Source organism: Salvelinus fontinalis, chromosome 6 (genome assembly GCF_029448725.1).
Source record: "Salvelinus fontinalis isolate EN_2023a chromosome 6, ASM2944872v1, whole genome shotgun sequence".
Lineage (NCBI taxonomy): Eukaryota > Metazoa > Chordata > Actinopteri > Salmoniformes > Salmonidae > Salvelinus > Salvelinus fontinalis.
In genome coordinates this window covers 29,443,453-29,462,309 of record NC_074670.1, presented here as the reverse complement: position 1 = coordinate 29,462,309, position 18,857 = coordinate 29,443,453, and the positions used below count along the sequence as shown (strand labels likewise).

General features: G+C 39.5%; 1 protein-coding gene across 2 annotated transcripts; it reads right to left on the bottom strand.

The window, feature by feature from the left end:
- Window positions 1-59: 59 nt before the first annotated feature.
- On the bottom strand, window positions 60-18,112 carry LOC129857588 (ectonucleoside triphosphate diphosphohydrolase 3-like). Of its 2 annotated transcripts, none has more exons than XM_055926008.1 (10): window positions 18,005-18,112; window positions 14,108-14,227; window positions 11,897-12,014; window positions 10,137-10,296; window positions 9,680-9,839; window positions 7,720-7,950; window positions 6,758-7,021; window positions 6,527-6,637; window positions 5,583-5,720; window positions 60-1,288 (listed from the first exon to the last, which is right to left on the bottom strand). In XM_055926008.1, the coding sequence occupies exons 2-10, from the start codon at window positions 14,222-14,224 to the stop codon at window positions 1,097-1,099; spliced, it is 1,491 nt and encodes a 496-aa protein (XP_055781983.1). In that variant the 5' UTR covers window positions 14,225-14,227; window positions 18,005-18,112; the 3' UTR covers window positions 60-1,096. The 2 variants fall into 2 exon arrangements, with proteins under 2 accessions (XP_055781983.1, XP_055781984.1); XM_055926009.1 differs by having other exon boundaries at window positions 17,941-18,015.
- Between the last annotated feature and the right edge of the window lie 745 nt (window positions 18,113-18,857).

Here is an 18,857-nt window from a genome sequence, read left to right as displayed (position 1 = left end):
GTAAAGTAAAGAAGAGGGAGGAAACAGATATAACTAGCTGGAGTCTGGAGATGATAACATCATGGGTAATGTTCAGTTTATTGTTAATATGGAACATTCAACCAACAAAAAATGACTGTATGACAAGGATTTGCTGATATAGTACATCAGACGAGAAACATGCAAGATCTCTGAGGTAGATGATCACATAACCGATAATGCCATGCCATCCAGCAAAATATGTAATAAAGAGATTGTAGTCATTTCAGGTGTTTACCATGCGGCCTTCAACCTTCATTCAACCTCCTGATCTACAGTACTGTATAGCTGATGACTTAGTGCAAACGGGATCATTTTTGCTCAGCAGTTCACTATGCAATTAATACTTCTCTTTTATTTTACTTTAAAGACCAATTGAGCGTTTGAAATCACTGAATCTCTTAGAATTGTCTCATTCGTCTGTTTGGGATGAGCCTAAAGCAGCGAACAAGATCTTATAATGCATTAGCATATGTATCATCCTACTTTGAAGGTGTAAACAGGGTAGGCTCTAGTCTAGAGTCTAGATGATCCTATTTGCCAATCAGGGCTGTGTATGTAAATATATTTACATTTATATCAACACACCCACACGATCAGACTGAGCATTTCAATTGTAAAGGAAGCTCGAAATAAATAATAACAAATATATTTGGAGTTATTTTCATGAAATAAACACACACACATTGATTTATTAGACATATAGTGATGATTTAAAAATAAAATTAATAAGACTCTATGTGGGCTGTAAGATCCTTTTAAATCTTTTTAACTGATGATGATAATATCTGGTGATAATACCTTGCATCTGTCAGTGTTCTATTGTTGCCTGCTGTAATTGTGTCTGGGTGCTACCAGAAGCACTTTCCTCCATCGGGTGTAACTAGGGTTGTACATATTCTGTAACTTTCCCAAAATTCCAAGGTTTTCTAGAAGCCTGGTTGGAGGATTCCATTCCCTCCTGATTCCAGGAATCTTCCAACCCGGATTTCTGGAAAAAACACATTTTGGGAAAGTTACTGTAATTTTGCAACTCTAGGTTTAACTGTAATTTGAACACTCTGCCCTCTAGTGGGGCTCAGTAGCAGGCGCGCACAGCCTTGATGATCAGGAACATGACACTGACGATGGTGAGGGCGGTGAAGAGGAAGAGGAGGCCACCGAACACAGAGTTGGCCATGGGCAGACGCACCAGCTTGGCCTCAGCAGGGATCATGTTGGATGTATGTAGCATGTAGCCCAGACTCCAGCCTATATTTGTGTTATGTACCTGGAGGGGACAGAGAGACAGCGTGAGGAGAGACAGACAGACACTCACTTAAAACAGACTACTGACCACGAGCCCGTACACCTGTCGACTAGGGGTTCCCAGACTTTTTCACTCAAGTCATTTTACCCTTGTGCCCCCCTGCCGACCCCTAGGGGGCACACCACACAGTAGAGAATTGACAAGACAGTTTGAAGACAGACAGACTCATTTGTAATAAACTGTCATAGCAACAATTTAAAAAGTTAATATTGGCCGTTGATTACATCACTTTTTTAGCATGGTGGAGTGGCAAACAAAAATGGTATCACAGCCCAAAAATGTTTGGGAACCCCTGCTCTACACCATAGCCCCTACACCAGAAGTGATCAAACTTTTGGGCTTGGTGGGCCAAAATATAATCTGAGTGGTGGGCCGCAGGCCGAACAAATAGACATTATCTATTTTGAAAAATAAAAGGTAAACAATAGTTTTTTAGGGTATTTAAACAATAGCTTTTTAGTAAGCGATCATAAAATCACACTTCAAACATTAATCAAATTGTAGCCATATAACTTGACACCTAAAAACACATTCTTATTACCAGTATTAAAGATGAATGAAAAAATGTAACTGTTGTGGCACAGAAACTGCTGCCAAGTTTACATGAAGCACCATTTTGGGGGCCCTAATCAAGATTTGGATGGGAGGCCCCGCAAAAAAAAATTGCGCCCCCCTCTCTTGGGAGTATTTTTGTTTTGTTTCTTGCAGTGTTAAAGTAAATTCTATGCAATTATACTCATGTTTCCATAGGACGGTGATAAAATGTTGCAGTTTCAAAGGTAATATCCTGAAATTCTACACATTTTGCCATGAGTTTTTTTGTTTGTTGTTGTTGCAGTTTTAAAGCGAATTTCCTGCCATTCTACACATTTTGCCATGACTTATGCCATGTTCATATGTTTTCTGAGTGACTAACAAAATCAATGGAGGCAAAACTAAATTCTTTGGTCAGCTTCTCGATTAAGTTCTGGGTCCCATACGAAGAGATGAAAAGATGATAAACAAGGACCGGAACCAGAACGAGGAGTTCCACCCTCTCTTTTTGCAAGTTATGGGCAAATCTATTGGCTGAATGTCCCCTCTGAATGTCCCCTCACCTTCTGAAATTCCAAAGATGCTAACACCTGCGAAATCGTGATTTGTCCAAATAACCAGTGACGAAAAACCTATGCACCGGAACTATTGCTGTTCGTTAGCCATCGGTGCCCATGTTTAAACATAGCATTTATGTGTATGTTGTCTGCCTACAAGAGATTACACCATAGGAGATGGACAAGACTGCATGAAGAAAGACAGACTCACTTAAAACAGACAGAATACTGACCCCTAACCCCTACACCAATGGTATTCAAACTTTTTCAGTTGGGACTTTTTTTCACCTGATATTCTGGGTGGCCCATTTTTTTCATTAGAAATTATGGTGATCCCACCCTACCCCAAATCTAACGATACAACCTTAAAATCTGTACGTTTTGATTTTCACATCACCAAATACCCTTTAATTCATAAAATGTTCAGCTCTCTTATAAAATACATTTATTCAATAAAATTATAGGTTTCAAGTGATCTTTCTTAAAAACATTTGTATATTGTCCCATAAGATAGAATGTACTCTTAATTTTAAATTTGTCAACACCACCTTTGAATACCACTGTCCTCTATAACCTAGGGGACAGACAAAACAGAGTGAATACCACTGTCCTCTATAACCTAGGGGACAGACAAAACAGAGTGAATACCACTGTCCTCTATAACCTAGGGGACAGACAAAACAGAGTGAATACCACTGTCCTCTATAACCTAAGGGACAGACAAAACAGAGTGAATACCACTGTCCTCTATAACCTAGGGGACAGACAAAACAGAGTGAATACCACTGTCCTCTATAACCTAGGGGACAGACAAAACAGAGTGAATACCACTGTCCTCTATAACCTAGGGGACAGACAAAACAGAGTGAATACCACTGTCCTCTATAACCTAGGGGACAGACAAAACAGAGTGAAGAGGGGATACCTACCAAGTCCAACTGAATGTATTCAACTGAAATGTGTCTTTCACATTTAACCCAACCCCTCTGAATCAGAGAGGTGTGGGGTGCTGCCTTAATCAACATCCAGGTCTTTGGCACCGGGGAACAATGGGTTAACTGCTTTGCTCAGGGGTACAACAACAGATTTTTACCTTGTCAGCTCAGGGATTCAATCCAGCAACCTTCCGGTTACTGGCCCAACACTCTAACCCCTAGGCTACCTGCAGCCCCTAAAAAGACAGAGGTCCTCACAAATGAACCCCAGATGGTTCAGCTCAAATGACCTGTTCTCCTTAGTTAAATACCTACAGTAGTCCCAGTAGTCATGGAATGCATTGCCTCTGTTTATTTAGTTGAGGAAACTTAAACCCATCTTTGCAAAATCTCAAATGCTTCACTGCCACACCTATAAAACGCTATCTCATACACCCCAGCCTATGGGATGAACAAGATGTATGGGACAGACAGACTTAAAACAGATTATTGCTCAATTCCAAATTGTCACCTAGCCTCTACATCCTAGGCACTACATTCAATCTGACAGGATTGGATGGATACAGTATTAAAATTATGTCAATATCTTCATATTACCTTCTGATTGGCTAGGTGGAAATATCTCCTTACTGCTTCCACCTATGCAATCCTCTCTGATCTACATGAGTGGCAGGAGAGTAGGCGCTAGTGGTCGATTTGGAGTTCAGAAATCCTGACCCTTTTCACAATTCTGTCATCCTCTATCATATCTTTTTTGCTACAAGCTCTCACAGTCTCACATCAGAATTAGATGTTCCTCCATGTTTCTCAAACGTCAAATTTCAAAGTTATAGATGCTTATGCCCATCCGCCATCCCCATCCACAACACCCTAGCAAAACCGAAACCTACTTGACGATAACAGCGCTCACTGTTGCCCCTAGTGGCCGGTTTCCACGTCATCTCCCGACATCCTCAGACATGGATGGAAGTTGAATACTGACTTGTATCACGGGTGACCTGCCTGCTTTTTTAACATCAATAGTCTATTGGAAAAGGCTGAAAGACAACAATGCATAACGAACATTACAAGTTAGAAGAATGTTTGCCGTTTATAAATAATTATTATTATTATTATTATTATTTTTTTTTTTATCCCATTTTCTCCCCAATATTCGTGGTATCCAATCGCTAGTAATTACTACCTTGTCTCATCGCTACAACTCCCGTACGGGCTCGGGAGAGACGAAGGCCGAAAGCCATGCGTCCTCCGAAGCACAACCCAACCAGCCGTACTGCTTCTTAACACAGCGCGCCTCCAACCCGGAAGCCAGGAGCACCAATGTGTCGGAGGAAACACCGTGTACCTGGCCCCCTTGGTTGGCGCGCACTGCGCCCGGCCCGCCACAGGAGTCGCTGGAGCGCGATGAGACAAGGATATCCCTACCGGCCAAACCCTCCCTACCCCGGACGACGCTATGCCAATTGTGCGTCGCCCCACGGACCTCCCGGTCGCGGCCGGCTGCGACAGAGCCTGGGTGCGAACCCAGAGACTCTGGTGGCGCAGTTAGCACTGCGATGCAGTGCCCTAGACCACTGCACCACCCGGGAGGCCCCGTTTATAAATAATTGAGGCAAACTATGCCCCCCAGGGAGAAAATGACTCTAAAATCTGTCTTCCCTTCCACTGAAGAAGTCATGTCTTTCAACCCCCTCTGATGATGGGACGAAGGGCATCAATTTCTCCTGACACTCAAAACACAAAGGACAGAGAGACAGTAGCTTGCTTGTTTGTAAGAATGAAAAACAGAGAATCATCATCTTGGGATCTTGGAGGACAAATCCCCCATTTTTCATCATGTCAAACAAGCTACTGTAACCAGTCTGGATTGTGCTTTGATTTTGAAAGAAATACTTCATGTTACACTTCATTAAGTCTAACAGACTGAAAGACTTCAGCCGAAAGTTCGAGTCTGGACTTCCATCACAAGTTCCATTTCCTGGGGGCATAGGAAACGATTCTAGCCGCTTCCTTGTCAAGATCTTGGCCTCTGTTAATTATAGTATACCCAACATTTATATTGGTTTCCAATGGAATGAGTCACTCTCTACTTGTTTGTTTCTCTTTTTGCAGTACAGTATATCACCATGAAAACATTCGTAACTACAAACTATGACAATATTTGCACTTTCATTTGGAAGCACGTGTTTGGAACCTCCAAGGTACCTGGCTGTATTCTGCCACACTTACCTGTTTTTGGAAGTCAATGTGTTTCCAAGTGTCTTTATTGAACTTGTAGCCATTTACAAGTAATGTCTGGACATAATGTGCTGAATAGCAATAGGACTTTCTGTATTTTTCAGCTATCCAGGCCTTTTTTAGCTTGAGCTAAAAAAAGAAGAAAAACAAACAAACATTCCATTTGTCTATCCATTACATTTTCCATGTGCTGAGGCAATATTATAATCATTTCTTCTAACGATACATTTCTAATAATACATTGCAATAGCCTAGATAATTGTTGGGCAGCACCCCTGTCTTACAAACAATGTATCTGTTGTCTGTGTGTACAGTAGTTCCATGGCAAACACCACCCAGGAAAGGTCCTCATAAATTAACCTCAGATGGTACAGTACAGTTGACCTGTTGTCCACTTTTTTATATACCAACAGATCCCAACAGTCATGGAATGCATGGTCACTTTTTCTCAGGTGGAGTAAGCTTACACCACATCATTAAATAGAACATCTATTTACTCATATTTTACTTCTATGCTTACCCCTATTTTAGCTAATGTCATGCTCTTCCCTTTCTCTGTCACAGCTATAAATGTGAAAATTGCTATACAGATGTAGGATCTTAATTTGATCACTCTTTAGTTGCTGAGAAACTTGTAGTGTATTTTAGTTTTTAAAAGGCTTCTAAAGTTTGTCATTTCCACTTAGAAATTTCAGACTTGATTTGCCCTAACGAAAAATGTATAAACCCCTACAAAAAATACCATTAATTATAATCCACATAATAATTCACATTTCCTGATGCTGCAGGATTATTTTCCTGCTGTAGCACACTGGCTCAAATTAAGATTCTACATCAGTAGCTGTCAGTGTAAAAGGGCTCCCAGTCGGCCAGTCCATGGAGCAGAGTGACCACTACCACCACCACCAACAACTACAACAACAACATGGACTCACGGTGGGCCAGTCCCAGGAGCAGAATTCCCAGGTAGAGGAGTTCCACTGGTCCAGTTGTGAAATTCCTTTCAGCTCGACAGCCTGAGCAGTGTAGAAGAACCCAGCATAGGCCTGAGGGAGGGAACATGGATTAGAAGCTCAGACAGACACAATATTTATTAGATAACTGCAAAATATGCCCTATATTTACAGCATGTCTGTCTGTCCATCTGTGTATGTGTATGCCTGTACCAGAAAGTCCCCGGGTCCCACGGATGGTTGGTAGACTCCGTCAAAGGAACAGTTCTTCGTGCAGGAGGTCAGGTCAAATATGGATCGCACCACGTCCCTACAGGCTCCGTTGTCTGATGACCCCTTCAGGGTGATCATCTGTTTGGGGTCGTAGTCGGCAGGCGCTTTTATGCACTCAGTCCCAAAGATGGACTCAGCCGACACAGTCATGTTGTAACCAAGATTGAAGCAGGGGTTGGTCACATGTGTAGCGTTCTCAGAGTTCTGATCAGTGAGACAAAGAGAGCACAGTAAAAGTATTTACAGTATGTCACTTGAACATTCATGAAGAAGGAATCCAAAGGATCAATAGCTGAGCTTGAACCTCTTTTCTACAGTAGTAATTACAGCGTTACTAGGCTACACAGGTCCAAGAACAACTATAAGTAAAGTGGGACCACTATTTACATTGTTGTCTCCTCAAAATGGTTGTCTTCAGTTGTGCATGCATTATCTACCATCCTAGCAAAACAGACACTTTTCGACCAAGCTTGCAAAGCAAACCATATAGAAATGGACAGATCAATACGATTAATACCATAATGCATTTTGCCTCATCTCCGAGAGACAGTAAAGTGTCAAGGTAATCAGGTGTCCTCAGATATCTTAGGATGTGGTAATTACATATTAATGGGTTTTATGGACTTAGACAGAAGGATTGCATTAATTACAAAAAAAGTCACTTAGCTAAGTATAAAAGCATCATCATCATCATGTTGACAATGCTGCCAGGAACGAATGTGAGGGATGACTTTATAACAGATTCTAGATTCTAGAGTTCAAATAGGATTTATTTTTCTTTACTGCTGGAATAGTCCCAAAACTCCAAACCCAGGCCATTTAGCACTCCGGGCATGACCAATCAGCTATTTGGAAGAAAACAAAACTATTTAAAGTAAACCCAGATTTCCTTTACACTGTACCTTCACTAAAGCAGCGAGGACTCTCTTCTCTGCCTCGTTCTTCCCATAACACAGGAAGCTGTGAGTGTAGATGTTGTATTCGTAGCCATAGAGGGAGACCCGTACGATGTCTGTACCCTCGACGTTGGGATCTGGGAGGGTGAACGCTATCTGGGTGGACGCCCCTCCTAGATCCATGGAGCCCACCATCTTCCCTCCGGCAGGCCGCACCCACATGTTCCATATGTTTCTCTACAAACCAGAGGATAGATTGATGTTTTCAAATCAATTAGGATCTTTATGAAAAACAATGATAAGAACTTATGATAAATGCATTCTGATAAAAACCCTACACTGTTAGAATAAATGTTTCTATATTTAAGGGTTCAATGGCTCGCTTCATACATGGCCCTCAAAAAGGTTCCATATAGAGCCGCAAAACAATCTTATTTTAAGCATTGTAGAAGCTAAGGAACTTGTCTGTCGGCCCTGCATTGAAGACCAAAGTTGGTCAAATTATTTTTTATCAATAAAAAAATATACCAGTTCCATTTACATACAAAAAAATGACAGCTGCGCCAAACAGGTTGCAAAATAGTTGGGAAGAGATTTTCGATGTGCTGATTCCATAGCACATGGTTTATTAATTGACATAGAAATCAAGGCCGGATTCAAAACTGGATTCAAAGAGTTTTTCAATTTAAATTATTATACAAAATTCTTGCAGCCAATAGAATGTATTGGTGATAAATACCATCCCAACTCTGCAGATTTTGCTGTGAAGAGACAGAATCATTAGGTCACTTGTTTTGGTAATGCACATATGTAGCTTGTTTTTGGTCGCAGGTTCAGGAATGGCTGAAAAATCACCACATTTACCTAAAGCTAACTCTGCAAAAAGCACTGCTGGGTGACATGAAAAGCCATAGTCATTCAATCAATAATATAATAGAACTCTTATTAAAAATGCTCATCTTTAATTTACAACTAGAAACTATGAGAATAGGAAGGTTCAGGACGTTTGTGAAACATCACAGCACAGTTAAAGAATATATGGCAAATAGAAATCAAAACTGGATTGTTTTCAGAAATAAATGGGAGGGGTTGAGGGTAGCTGAAAGGTAAAAAAGTTATAAAATAAAAGATCACTGATGTAAATTGTACCGTGTCCGTAAAATGTATATAATATGTATAATCTGGAAGTATAAGCCTAAGTATTGTCTTCCATTAGTTAACTCCAATTAGGGGAGGGGTGGTAGGGTTATGGAAAATAATAAAGAAATAAAATATATTTAAAAAAAATAAGAAAAACAATATGTGGGGGATTGGAAATAATTGTCTGCATCATTTCCAATCCCCCATATATTTTTAAAAATATATTTTACTTCAAAACTATCCAGTTTAGATTTTTTACTTGCCATATAATTATTACACTGATATAACCAACAATCTATCTGCAATATTAAAGATGATCTACCTCCTACATTTATATATATAAACATTGATTTTGTGCTAAAATGTTCATTATTTCTTTATGTCTTTATGTTTGATCCCCATTAGCTGATGCTGAAGCAGCAGTTACTCTTCCTGGGATCCACATAAAACATAAACATGACATAATACAGAACATCAATAGATAAGAACAGCTCAAGGATAGAACTACACACAATTAACAGAAGAACAATAGAACAAAAAATTGTTCCTACACACATTTACACACAATACTGACAGTTACCCACACATCAGTACATATACATACAGTATGCCTAAGAATTATTTAGGTCATTCTAAAGTTATTGTAAACATTTTGAAGTTAATGTAAAGTTGTAATGTACCTCCAGGAAGTCTCCCATCAGGTAGTTTAAGTTATTGTAAAGGTTTTGAAGTTAATGTAAAGTTATAATGTACCTCCAGGAAGTCTCCCATCAGGTAGTTTAAGTTATTGTAAAGGTTTTGAAGTTAATGTAAAGTTGTAATGTACCTCCAGGAAGTTTCCCAACAGGTAGTTGACGGTGATCCATCCGTACAGCCCTTCCTCTTTCCCTGACATGATGGAGGCGTTTTGGAAGTTAAACGGCAGAGATTGGAGGTAGTTCTGCAGGTTCCTTAAGATCTCATTGGATTTAGTTTCATTCTGTGAACTTGTAATCAAGAGAGATACATTTTAAGGTTGTATATTATCTCCAGTCCAGTAGAGAATTTAGAGATCAATAATAGGCCTACAGTAGGTTGATTAAATATGGTGTAAAACCTATTCGTATTCTGTGTGTGGGATCAGTATGTGTGTGCATGCACATGTCTCCTTCTGTATCTACCATAGATCCATTCCCAAAAGTGCAACAACAGAGATAGGTCAGCCAGATAGACTATAAAGGACTCCATACCTAGAAGATTGGTGAGGTACGCTCACAATGGAGGAAGACAAACCCACAACTCACTGTAGCAGCCTCATCCCAGCAGTTGCCCCAAGGTAGAGGACGGTTGAATTGTGTAGGTCTGCGGGGACGATTTTTGTGATGTTGTTCATACATTCTCTGATTGACGCCCAGGACTGCTGGTCCTGTGCATTGTCAACTAACATATCTGATATACCAGGGCCTAGGGAGTCAAATCAGACTGAGCTCAGAGTCATACAATACGTATTATCTAAGTCACAAGCAAATTGTGCACTAGATAGCTAGCAAGACTGCATCACTAGACAAAACTGGATTACATTTATAGTGCTTTAAAACAGGTGCTTCAAGGGCAACTCCACCACTTTTCAACCTCATTTTCATTATCTCCAGCACAATACCAGTTTCAACATGTGTGAAAACGGTACAAGTTTTGTAGAAAAAAATATAAAGTTTAAAAGTTCTACCCGATGGCTTCATCAAAAGTGAAAAACTGTGAACTTCAAACACTATGAGATTTACGGTGACAGGGGGAGCAAGAAAATACCCTCCATTGGTCTAGAAACTTAGGTTGCTGCTTCTGAGAATCACAGTTTTTTTACTTTTAATACTACCCTGTGATTTCACAGAGAAGCATTATTTTAGGACCTTTCTTCTTATCTTTTTAACCACATGTCATAGACACACGCTTTTTCACATATGTAGACACTGGTTGGTGCTGGAGATGATGAATATGAGGTTTAAAAGTGGCGGAATTGCCCTTTAACATATTATATAACAAGGAGTATGACACACGGAAACTGAAAGGCTGTATGAGGATAAGCACATTTCACATGCAAGTCCTTTTACAAAAAGTAATGTATTATGGCATCTTCATAAAAAAGATGAGGACAAGGGCATCCCGAGTGGCGCAGCGGTCTAAGGCCTTTGCCTCCCGAGCCCACTGGGGAGTTTCAGCGATGAGACAAGATTGAAATTGTGGAGAAAAAGGGCATAAAACACAATTTAAAAAAGGACAAGATTGTGACCTGTATGAGAATGTGTCGGGTTCATTACATTACAATGCAGACTCACCAGTGACACTGCATCTCATTATGAACACACAGACTCTGTTTTTAAATGTCGATTATCATACAACATTCTTGTCATCAACAGAATGTTATACAGCATACAGTATATGAGGCGTACAACCATCTCAGCTCTGCAGGTTTTAGCTGCGAAGAGACAGAATCATTAGATCATTTATTCTGGTTTTGCCCCCACGTAGCTTGTTGTGGTCACAGGTTCAGGAGTGGTTGAAAAATCACCACATTCATCTAAAATGAACCCTACAAAATGCACCATTGGACGATTTGGAAAGCAATAGTCAATATATCACCAATATAATAATACTCTCAGCAAATATATTCATCTTTAACTTACAATTTGTGGATACTATGCGATTAGAAAGGTTCAGAATTGATGTAAGTCATCACAGCGCAGTTGACAAATATATGTCACATGGAAATCAAGAGAGGGTGGTCTACAGAGATAGGTGGGATGGGCTGAGAGTAGCTGAGGGGTGGGATTAAAAGCTCATGCTCCATAATAGTTAGGTCCAAAAACCCTATCATGTACACCGGATATGTCTCAGTACTATGTATCCACATTTAATGTGTTTATCCAAAACATATATTTCGGTTTTTGTAATACTGTGCATATATGTAAAATGTCTATTTCACAAAATAGCTGTGAATATAAAGTTACTTTAGTCCTCTGAAGAGGGTTGGGCCAATAAAATAAAATTAAAAAACATGCAGACTCACCAGCGACCATGCATCTGAGTGTCTGGCTCACCACTCCAGTGTTATTTTGCTTCTCGGCTGGCCATTGATACAGATGCACAGTAGAGCGGGAGGAGCCTGAGTCGATTACTATGCCATACTGCACACAGAGGAGAGCAGGAAAATCACACTACATATTCAAGATGCTAGTTCATATACAGATGTTTTGTCTTCATTTGATCACTTTGTTGTCCCAGATAAGCCTTACGATTAATTCACCGAAAACCCACAGTTTTCTTTCTCTCTCGCTGACTCAAACGCTAAAGCACCAGACAGAATAAATGTCCTACTACTGTAGGTCCTACTGCTGCAACATTCAAATGTACAGAAATGTATCTGAAATGCAGCCATACACAACTTTTGTTTCATATAGCTTAATAACACAAGATAGATATTGATCTCTACTATGATATACAAGTGTATCCGAAATGCAACCATAGGCTACACCTAAATTATAGCCTACTCTAGCCTATCAAAACTAATTTCCCGTTAGAAATGATCAGTTTTTCTTTTTTTGAATGATCAAATCCTCCTGCTGCAGGATTATTTCCCTCCTGCAACGAAACAGGTCAAAGTCAATTGAAACAGCTGTAGTGGCTCTTAACCTAAGGAGTGAAAACATAGTCTTTACTGCTGTCCAAGAGTAGGAGGATTCTATTAGATGAAGAAATGATGCAGTGGCACGCACATAATCCTTGTGTAATGAAAGGCAATAATGTATGTTATGGTAAACAACCCCTATCCCCTAAAGTACAGTCCATCAAATACCTCACAATTATTGCACTCCGTTCCTGATTGGCTAGAAGCACAATGATTGCACTCCATTATGGTATGATTATTACTTCCATAAAGCTGAGAACAGGGACAGAACGTAAATACATAAAAAATGCAGCTACTCTGTAAACACAGGAAACACTCACTCAGGCATGAAGACAAATCCATAGAAATGTTTTGATCTGCCCTCTGGAACAAGATTCTGGTTCAAGTTTGTTCCAAAAGGACTGACTGTGTATTTTATGTGTGTATGTACTGACATGTACTGATAGATGCAAACACATACGCACACTACATGTTAATGTTTTTAAATGTATGTAAATTGTAAATGTCATGTGTCAGGCCCCAGTAAGACTAGCTGTTGCCATTGGTGTTGGCTAATGGGGATCCTAATCAAATAAAAAAGGCAGCAATAATACACATTCCAGACTCAGACCTGGATTCAAACAGGCCAAGTATTTGTTATCTTTGAGTGTTTGGTTGAAAACAGGCCAAGTATTTGCTATCTTTGAGTGTTTGGTTGAAAACAGGCCAAGTATTTGCTATCTTTGAGTGTTTGGTTGAAAACAGGCCAAGTATTTGCTATCTTTGAGTGTTTGGTTGAAAACAGGCCAAGTATTTGCTATCTTTGAGTGTTTGGTTGAAAACAGGCCAAGTATTTGCTATCTTTGAGTGTTTGGTTGAAAACAGGCCAAGTATTTGCTATCTTTGAGTGTTTGGTTGAAAACAGGCCAAGTATTTGCTATCTTTGAGTGTTTGGTTGAAAACAGGCCAAGTATTTGCTATCTTTGAGTGTTTGGTTGAAAACAGGCCAAGTATTTGCTATCTTTGAGTGTTTGGTTGAAAACAGGCCAAGTATTTGCTATCTTTGAGTGTTTGGTTGAGCCTGCCCTGGAGTGGTAGATGGGCAAGGTTTGCACTTTTGTGGACTACTTTCATTAGTACCTTCCATTGTGTCAAGCAATGTCAGCACCTGGTGTGCTGACTAAAGGTGATTGGTTTTCATTTCACAGAGTTATTAAACGTTAGTCATCTTTTGATTAATAAGAAATCATGTATTAACCCTGTTACCCAAAGCTGTATCAAGTCAACTAGTCAAGTGTCCCTTCGTCCTTCCTTTTGAGTGTGTCCCACTTGGAGCAAATGCTTCCCCAACACGAACCTGCCTTGAATACAAACCACCCTGGTCTTTATGATGCCATCTATGCTAACTGCCCCCATTCACTGTAGTTTGGCCTGACTCCTAAACAGGCTGTAGACACCCAGTCTGATCTGTCACCTTCTGTTTGTGATGATTGTCTTGATGTCTGGGTTAATACGAGGTAATACATTTACATTTGAGTCATTTAGCAGATGCTTCACACTGTCAATACAGCTATTTGAGAAGAGAAGGATCAGGAATGTGCTTGTTGTTTTTACCTTCAGACGTGACTCAAAGACACGCTTATGACCCTGGATCACGGATATTGTAATGATGACAGCCAGACTTGCCAGGAGAAAGAAGAAAGCTAGAGATGTCCCAAACTTGCATGCCATTTCCTGTAGGGCAGAGGACAGCATGTTTTAGCTGTTGACATTTGACATTTATCATGTTGTCCAGGTCTTACACAGACTGAACAAGCCCCAATGCAATAAGCAGGGCTGCTGAACCCTGTTCCTGGACCTCAACCATCCTGTAGGTTTCTGCACCAACCCTATAATCTAGCACACCTGATTCTAATAATAAGCTGGTTGATAAGCTAAATGCATTGTCAGTTTTTTGTTTTGTTTAGTATTTTTGAGAACGTGTGGTTATAAACGGTTATGACACACTAATTACATGCTTGCAACTGCCGATAAATACAGCAATTATATCACCAGTATCTCTTTCTTCTGTGTGTCAGTGTCATCACCTGTTGTGTACGTCCCAAATGGCACCCTATTCCCTACATAGTGCATTACTTTTGACAAGAGCCCTATAGGCCCTGATCAAAATGAGTGCACTATACAGGGAGTAGGATGCCATTTGGGACTTAGGCATTGTGTCATCAGCTACAGGACTGTCAGTGGTCTAGTTTAGCCATAAAGTGACTGTTTCTGTTTATCTCTCTAAACAAGCACACTAGTCACAGTTGTCATGTGTGAGATGAAAGACTCTGTGGGAGCTATTTCCAGAGCTGAAGCCTTTCACAAACTCAGAGGTAATCCAATGTGTTTCACACCTTGTCAGGGATGTTTGATAATGTTAAATTAACAACAAGTCTGTTGTTCTTTCTTAAAACTTCTTCTTAATAGGGGGCGCTGTTTTCACGTTGGGAAAAAATCGGGCCCAAATTAAACGGCCTCGTACTCTGTTCTAGATCATACGATATGCATATTATTATTACTATTGGATAGAAAACACTCTGAATTATATCTGTGAGTAAAACAGAACTCATTTGGCAGCAAACTTCCAAACAGGAAGTGAAAATTCTGAAAATGGGTCTCTGTGTAAGGCCTTGCCTATTCAATTGCCTTTTATTTATGGATCTGGATGCACTTCATACGCCTTCCACTAGATGTCAACAGGCAGTAGAATGTTGAATGGGGTGTCTAGCTTGATGTGAGACCGAATGAGAGCTTTTGGAGTGACAGGTCCGCCATATTGGCAGTATTTTGCTGCGCACCAGAGAGCACCATATTATTTTCTGAAATGCGTTAGGTAGACACAACGAAATGCTCCGTCTTGGACGTTATTGGATACATATGAGAAAAACAGCATAAAGATGGATTTTCAACTGAGTTTGACCAGTTTATTTGACGTTTATTATGACTTTTGGAATTCTTCGTTCCATGTGCCAAGAGTTCATGGACATGTGCGCTCCACCATGCTAGCCAAAGTTGCTAATTCGACAGAAAAAATGGACATTCTAAAACAAAACAACGATTTATTGTGGAACTAGGACTCCTTGCACTGCATTCTGATGGAAGATCATCAAAGGTAAGAGAATATTTATGATGTTATTTCGTATTTTTGTGGAATATGTTGGCTCCAACATGGCAGAGAATTGCTGGGTGCTGTCTCAGATTATTGCATGCTGTACTTTGTACTGAAGTTATTTTTTTAAATCTAACACAGCGGTTGCATTAAGAACCAGTGTATCTTTCATTTGCTGTACAACATGTATTTTTTAGCAAAGTTTATGAGTTTTTCGGTTAGATTACGTGACTGTCCAAAATTTCTCAGGACAATTTGATGCATTTTGGCGCCATATTCACAATGTAAAACCAGGATTTGTAGCTATAAATATGCACATTTCCGAACAAAACATAAATGTATTGTATAACATGATGTTATAAGACTGTCATCTGATGAAGTTGTTCAAAGGTTAGTGATTAATTTTATCTCTAATTGTGGGTTTTGTGAAAGCTACCTTTGCGGTGGAAAAATGGCGGTGTGTTTTTGGATATTGTGGTGAGTTAACATAAATATATGTTGTGTTTTTGCTGTAAAACACTTTAAAAAAATCGGAAATATTGGCTGGATTCACAAGATATTTATTTTTAATTTGCTGTACAACATGTATTTTTCATAAATTTTCTATGATGAGTATTAATGTATTTCACGTTGCTCTCTGTAATTATTCTGGCTGTTTTGGTGCTATTTATGATCATGGCAACAATGTAAAACCAGGATTTGTAGCTATAAATATGCACATTTTCGAACAAAACATAAATGTATTGTACAACATGATGTTATAAGACTGTCATCTGATGAAGTTGTTCAAAGGTTAGTGATTAATTTTATCTCTATTTGTGGGTTTTGAGAAAGCTATGTTTGCGGTGAAAAAATGTCGTTGTATGTTTGGCTATTGTGGTGAGCTAACATAAATATATATTGTGTTTTCGCTGTAAAACATTTTAAACATCGGAAATGTTGGCTGGATTCACAAGATGTTTATCTTTCATTTGCTGTATTGGACTTGTGAATTCATGAAATTATATTATATGATATCCCTGTGGCGCTAGGCTAGGCTATGCTAGTCAGCTTTTTTGATGAGGATGATCCCGGATCCGGGAGGGGGGGTCGGTAGAGGTTTAAAAGAATAATGTAGGCCCCTCAAACTCAACTCTGGACCTCAAAACAAGTTCCACTGTGTTTTGTCATTGTTCCCATCTAATCAGGGAGGGATTTAGACCTGGGACACCAGGTCCTTGCAATTCATTATCAGGTAGAACAGAAAACCAGCAGGCTCCGTAACTCGTAGGGTAAGAGTTGAGTACCCCTGCTGTAGACCTTTTCTAATTGCATAGGGATCTGATATGTAATGTAGTGCAGTGGTAATATTGGCCACCCTCCCAAAAAACACTCAACTCTAAGTTTTTGCCTGCTGAAAGACATGAAGTTTCATACAAGGTTACATTCCTAACCTCTGACCTTTTAATTCAGACCATCTTGGTAACCACTGGTGTAACTGCATCCTTATGTCAAGGATGACTACAAAGTAGCCAACAACAAATATATGTAGTATACACAAAATCGAGGTCACAAAGCATTAGGCCTACCTGTTTTGAAAGAGCTTACATAATCACTGATTTGAATGAATTCAGATACAGAACACGTTCTCATCTTCTTACATGGAGATAATACAAACCTCAGTGTATTAACTGTCCTGATAAATGTGTATACTGAAGCAGAATGCATATCGATTCAGTAGGTTAACTAACCAATAATCTTTCATTGGGAACAGTGAGAATGCATTATACCGCTGCTTTCTATGTCTCATGTTGCCTTCAGTGTCTGAGGGTGAGATGTTGACCTACCCCAACCTGTTGGCACTGTGCCCCAAGCACCTTACTATTCTCCGTCTCTACTGAGCAGTTTCCGCCCCAAGGCAAGGCACAATCCCAGCTATGTTTTTATTCACATGACTTGCTACGGTTAAAGAGTTCCGTGACACCATGCACACCAAGACAGTGTTTCTTGCTGTGGTGCTGGGAATAAGACAAAACCTGTCCTTCTGCACCTCTTTACCTAGTTAAACATGCATGTTCATTTTGTTCATCTCTTAAAGTTCAATATTTGCTTAGCTTAACATAGTATGGTTTGAAGCTGTATTCCTTCAAAGGAAAATAGAAAATTGGAATAAAGCGTATTGTTATTATTAATTGATCTTCATTACATTACCTTCACTGAATTACTCAAATGAATTGCAATACACACAAAAACAGATAGAAAAGTTATAGGCTTAAATGTGAAAGGTCAGAATGAGTAATCTCACACAGTATCTTACCCTGCTGATAACAATACATCCCCCCTGGTCTTTTCTGGATGAATGAGTAGATCTGTTAGCTTACCTCAGAGTGAGTGTGGATGTTCCTTCGTCAGTTGGAAGCAGCAGAGCATAAGTAAGTGTTCTGAAGAAAACAGCTCCTCATTCCTCATTGATCAGCCTAACAAGAGGGAGGGGCCTCAAGCACAGGCCAGCAACACCCAACAGAGGCCCCTCCCATCTGAGAAGACCAATATCAAGAAAGCGGTGGGATGTTTGTTGAACTTATATTAGGAGAAAAAGACAACAGAGATAATCTATCACACAACAGCCTTTATTTAACTACGTAAGTCCCTGAGAACACATTCTCTTTTGCAATAACGACCTGAGTTAAATATTTACAGTTGATCACTCTCATACACAGATTGCAGTTGGGTGGGAGGTAAGTGTTGAATTTATTGATTGATTGTTTTAACACAAGGCAGAGGACTTAATGCAAAGGTCTACGGAAAGCCCAGTGAAGAAAACAATGCATGGAGCATAAGTTAGGATTACCATTTTATGACAATATGTAATCAGCAACCTTATTAATATTATATTGGAATATGTATTATGCATACATATTCAAGGATATAGAAATTTGCCATGTACAAACTTAACATGATGAACAGGAATGACATTTACTCTAACGGGTGGCCAAAAGTACAGTGGGGCAAAAAAGTATTTAGTCAGCCACCAATTGTGCAAGTTCTCACACTTAAAAAGATGAGAGAGGCCTGTAATTTTCATCATAGGTACACTTCAGCTATGACAGACAAAATGAGGGAAAAAAATCCAGAAAATCACATTGTAGGATTTTTTATGAATTTATTTGCAAATTATGGTGGAAAATAAGTATTTGGTCAATAACAAAAGTTTATCTCAATACTTTGTTAATT

What these genes read in the sequence shown, in the direction of transcription:
- LOC129857588 (XM_055926008.1), bottom strand. Translation starts at nt 14,224, where the DNA reads ATGGCATGCAAGTTTGGGACATCTCTAGCTTTCTTCTTTCTCCTGGCA. An exon ending in GCTGGGATGAGGCTGCTACA is followed by an intron (nt 9,840 to 10,136) that starts GTGAGTTGTGGG and finishes CTTGATTACAAG; the next exon opens with TTCACAGAATGAAACTAAAT. An exon ending in TGTTGGGAAACTTCCTGGAG is followed by an intron (nt 7,951 to 9,679) that starts GTACATTACAAC and finishes TCTGGTTTGTAG; the next exon opens with AGAAACATATGGAACATGTG.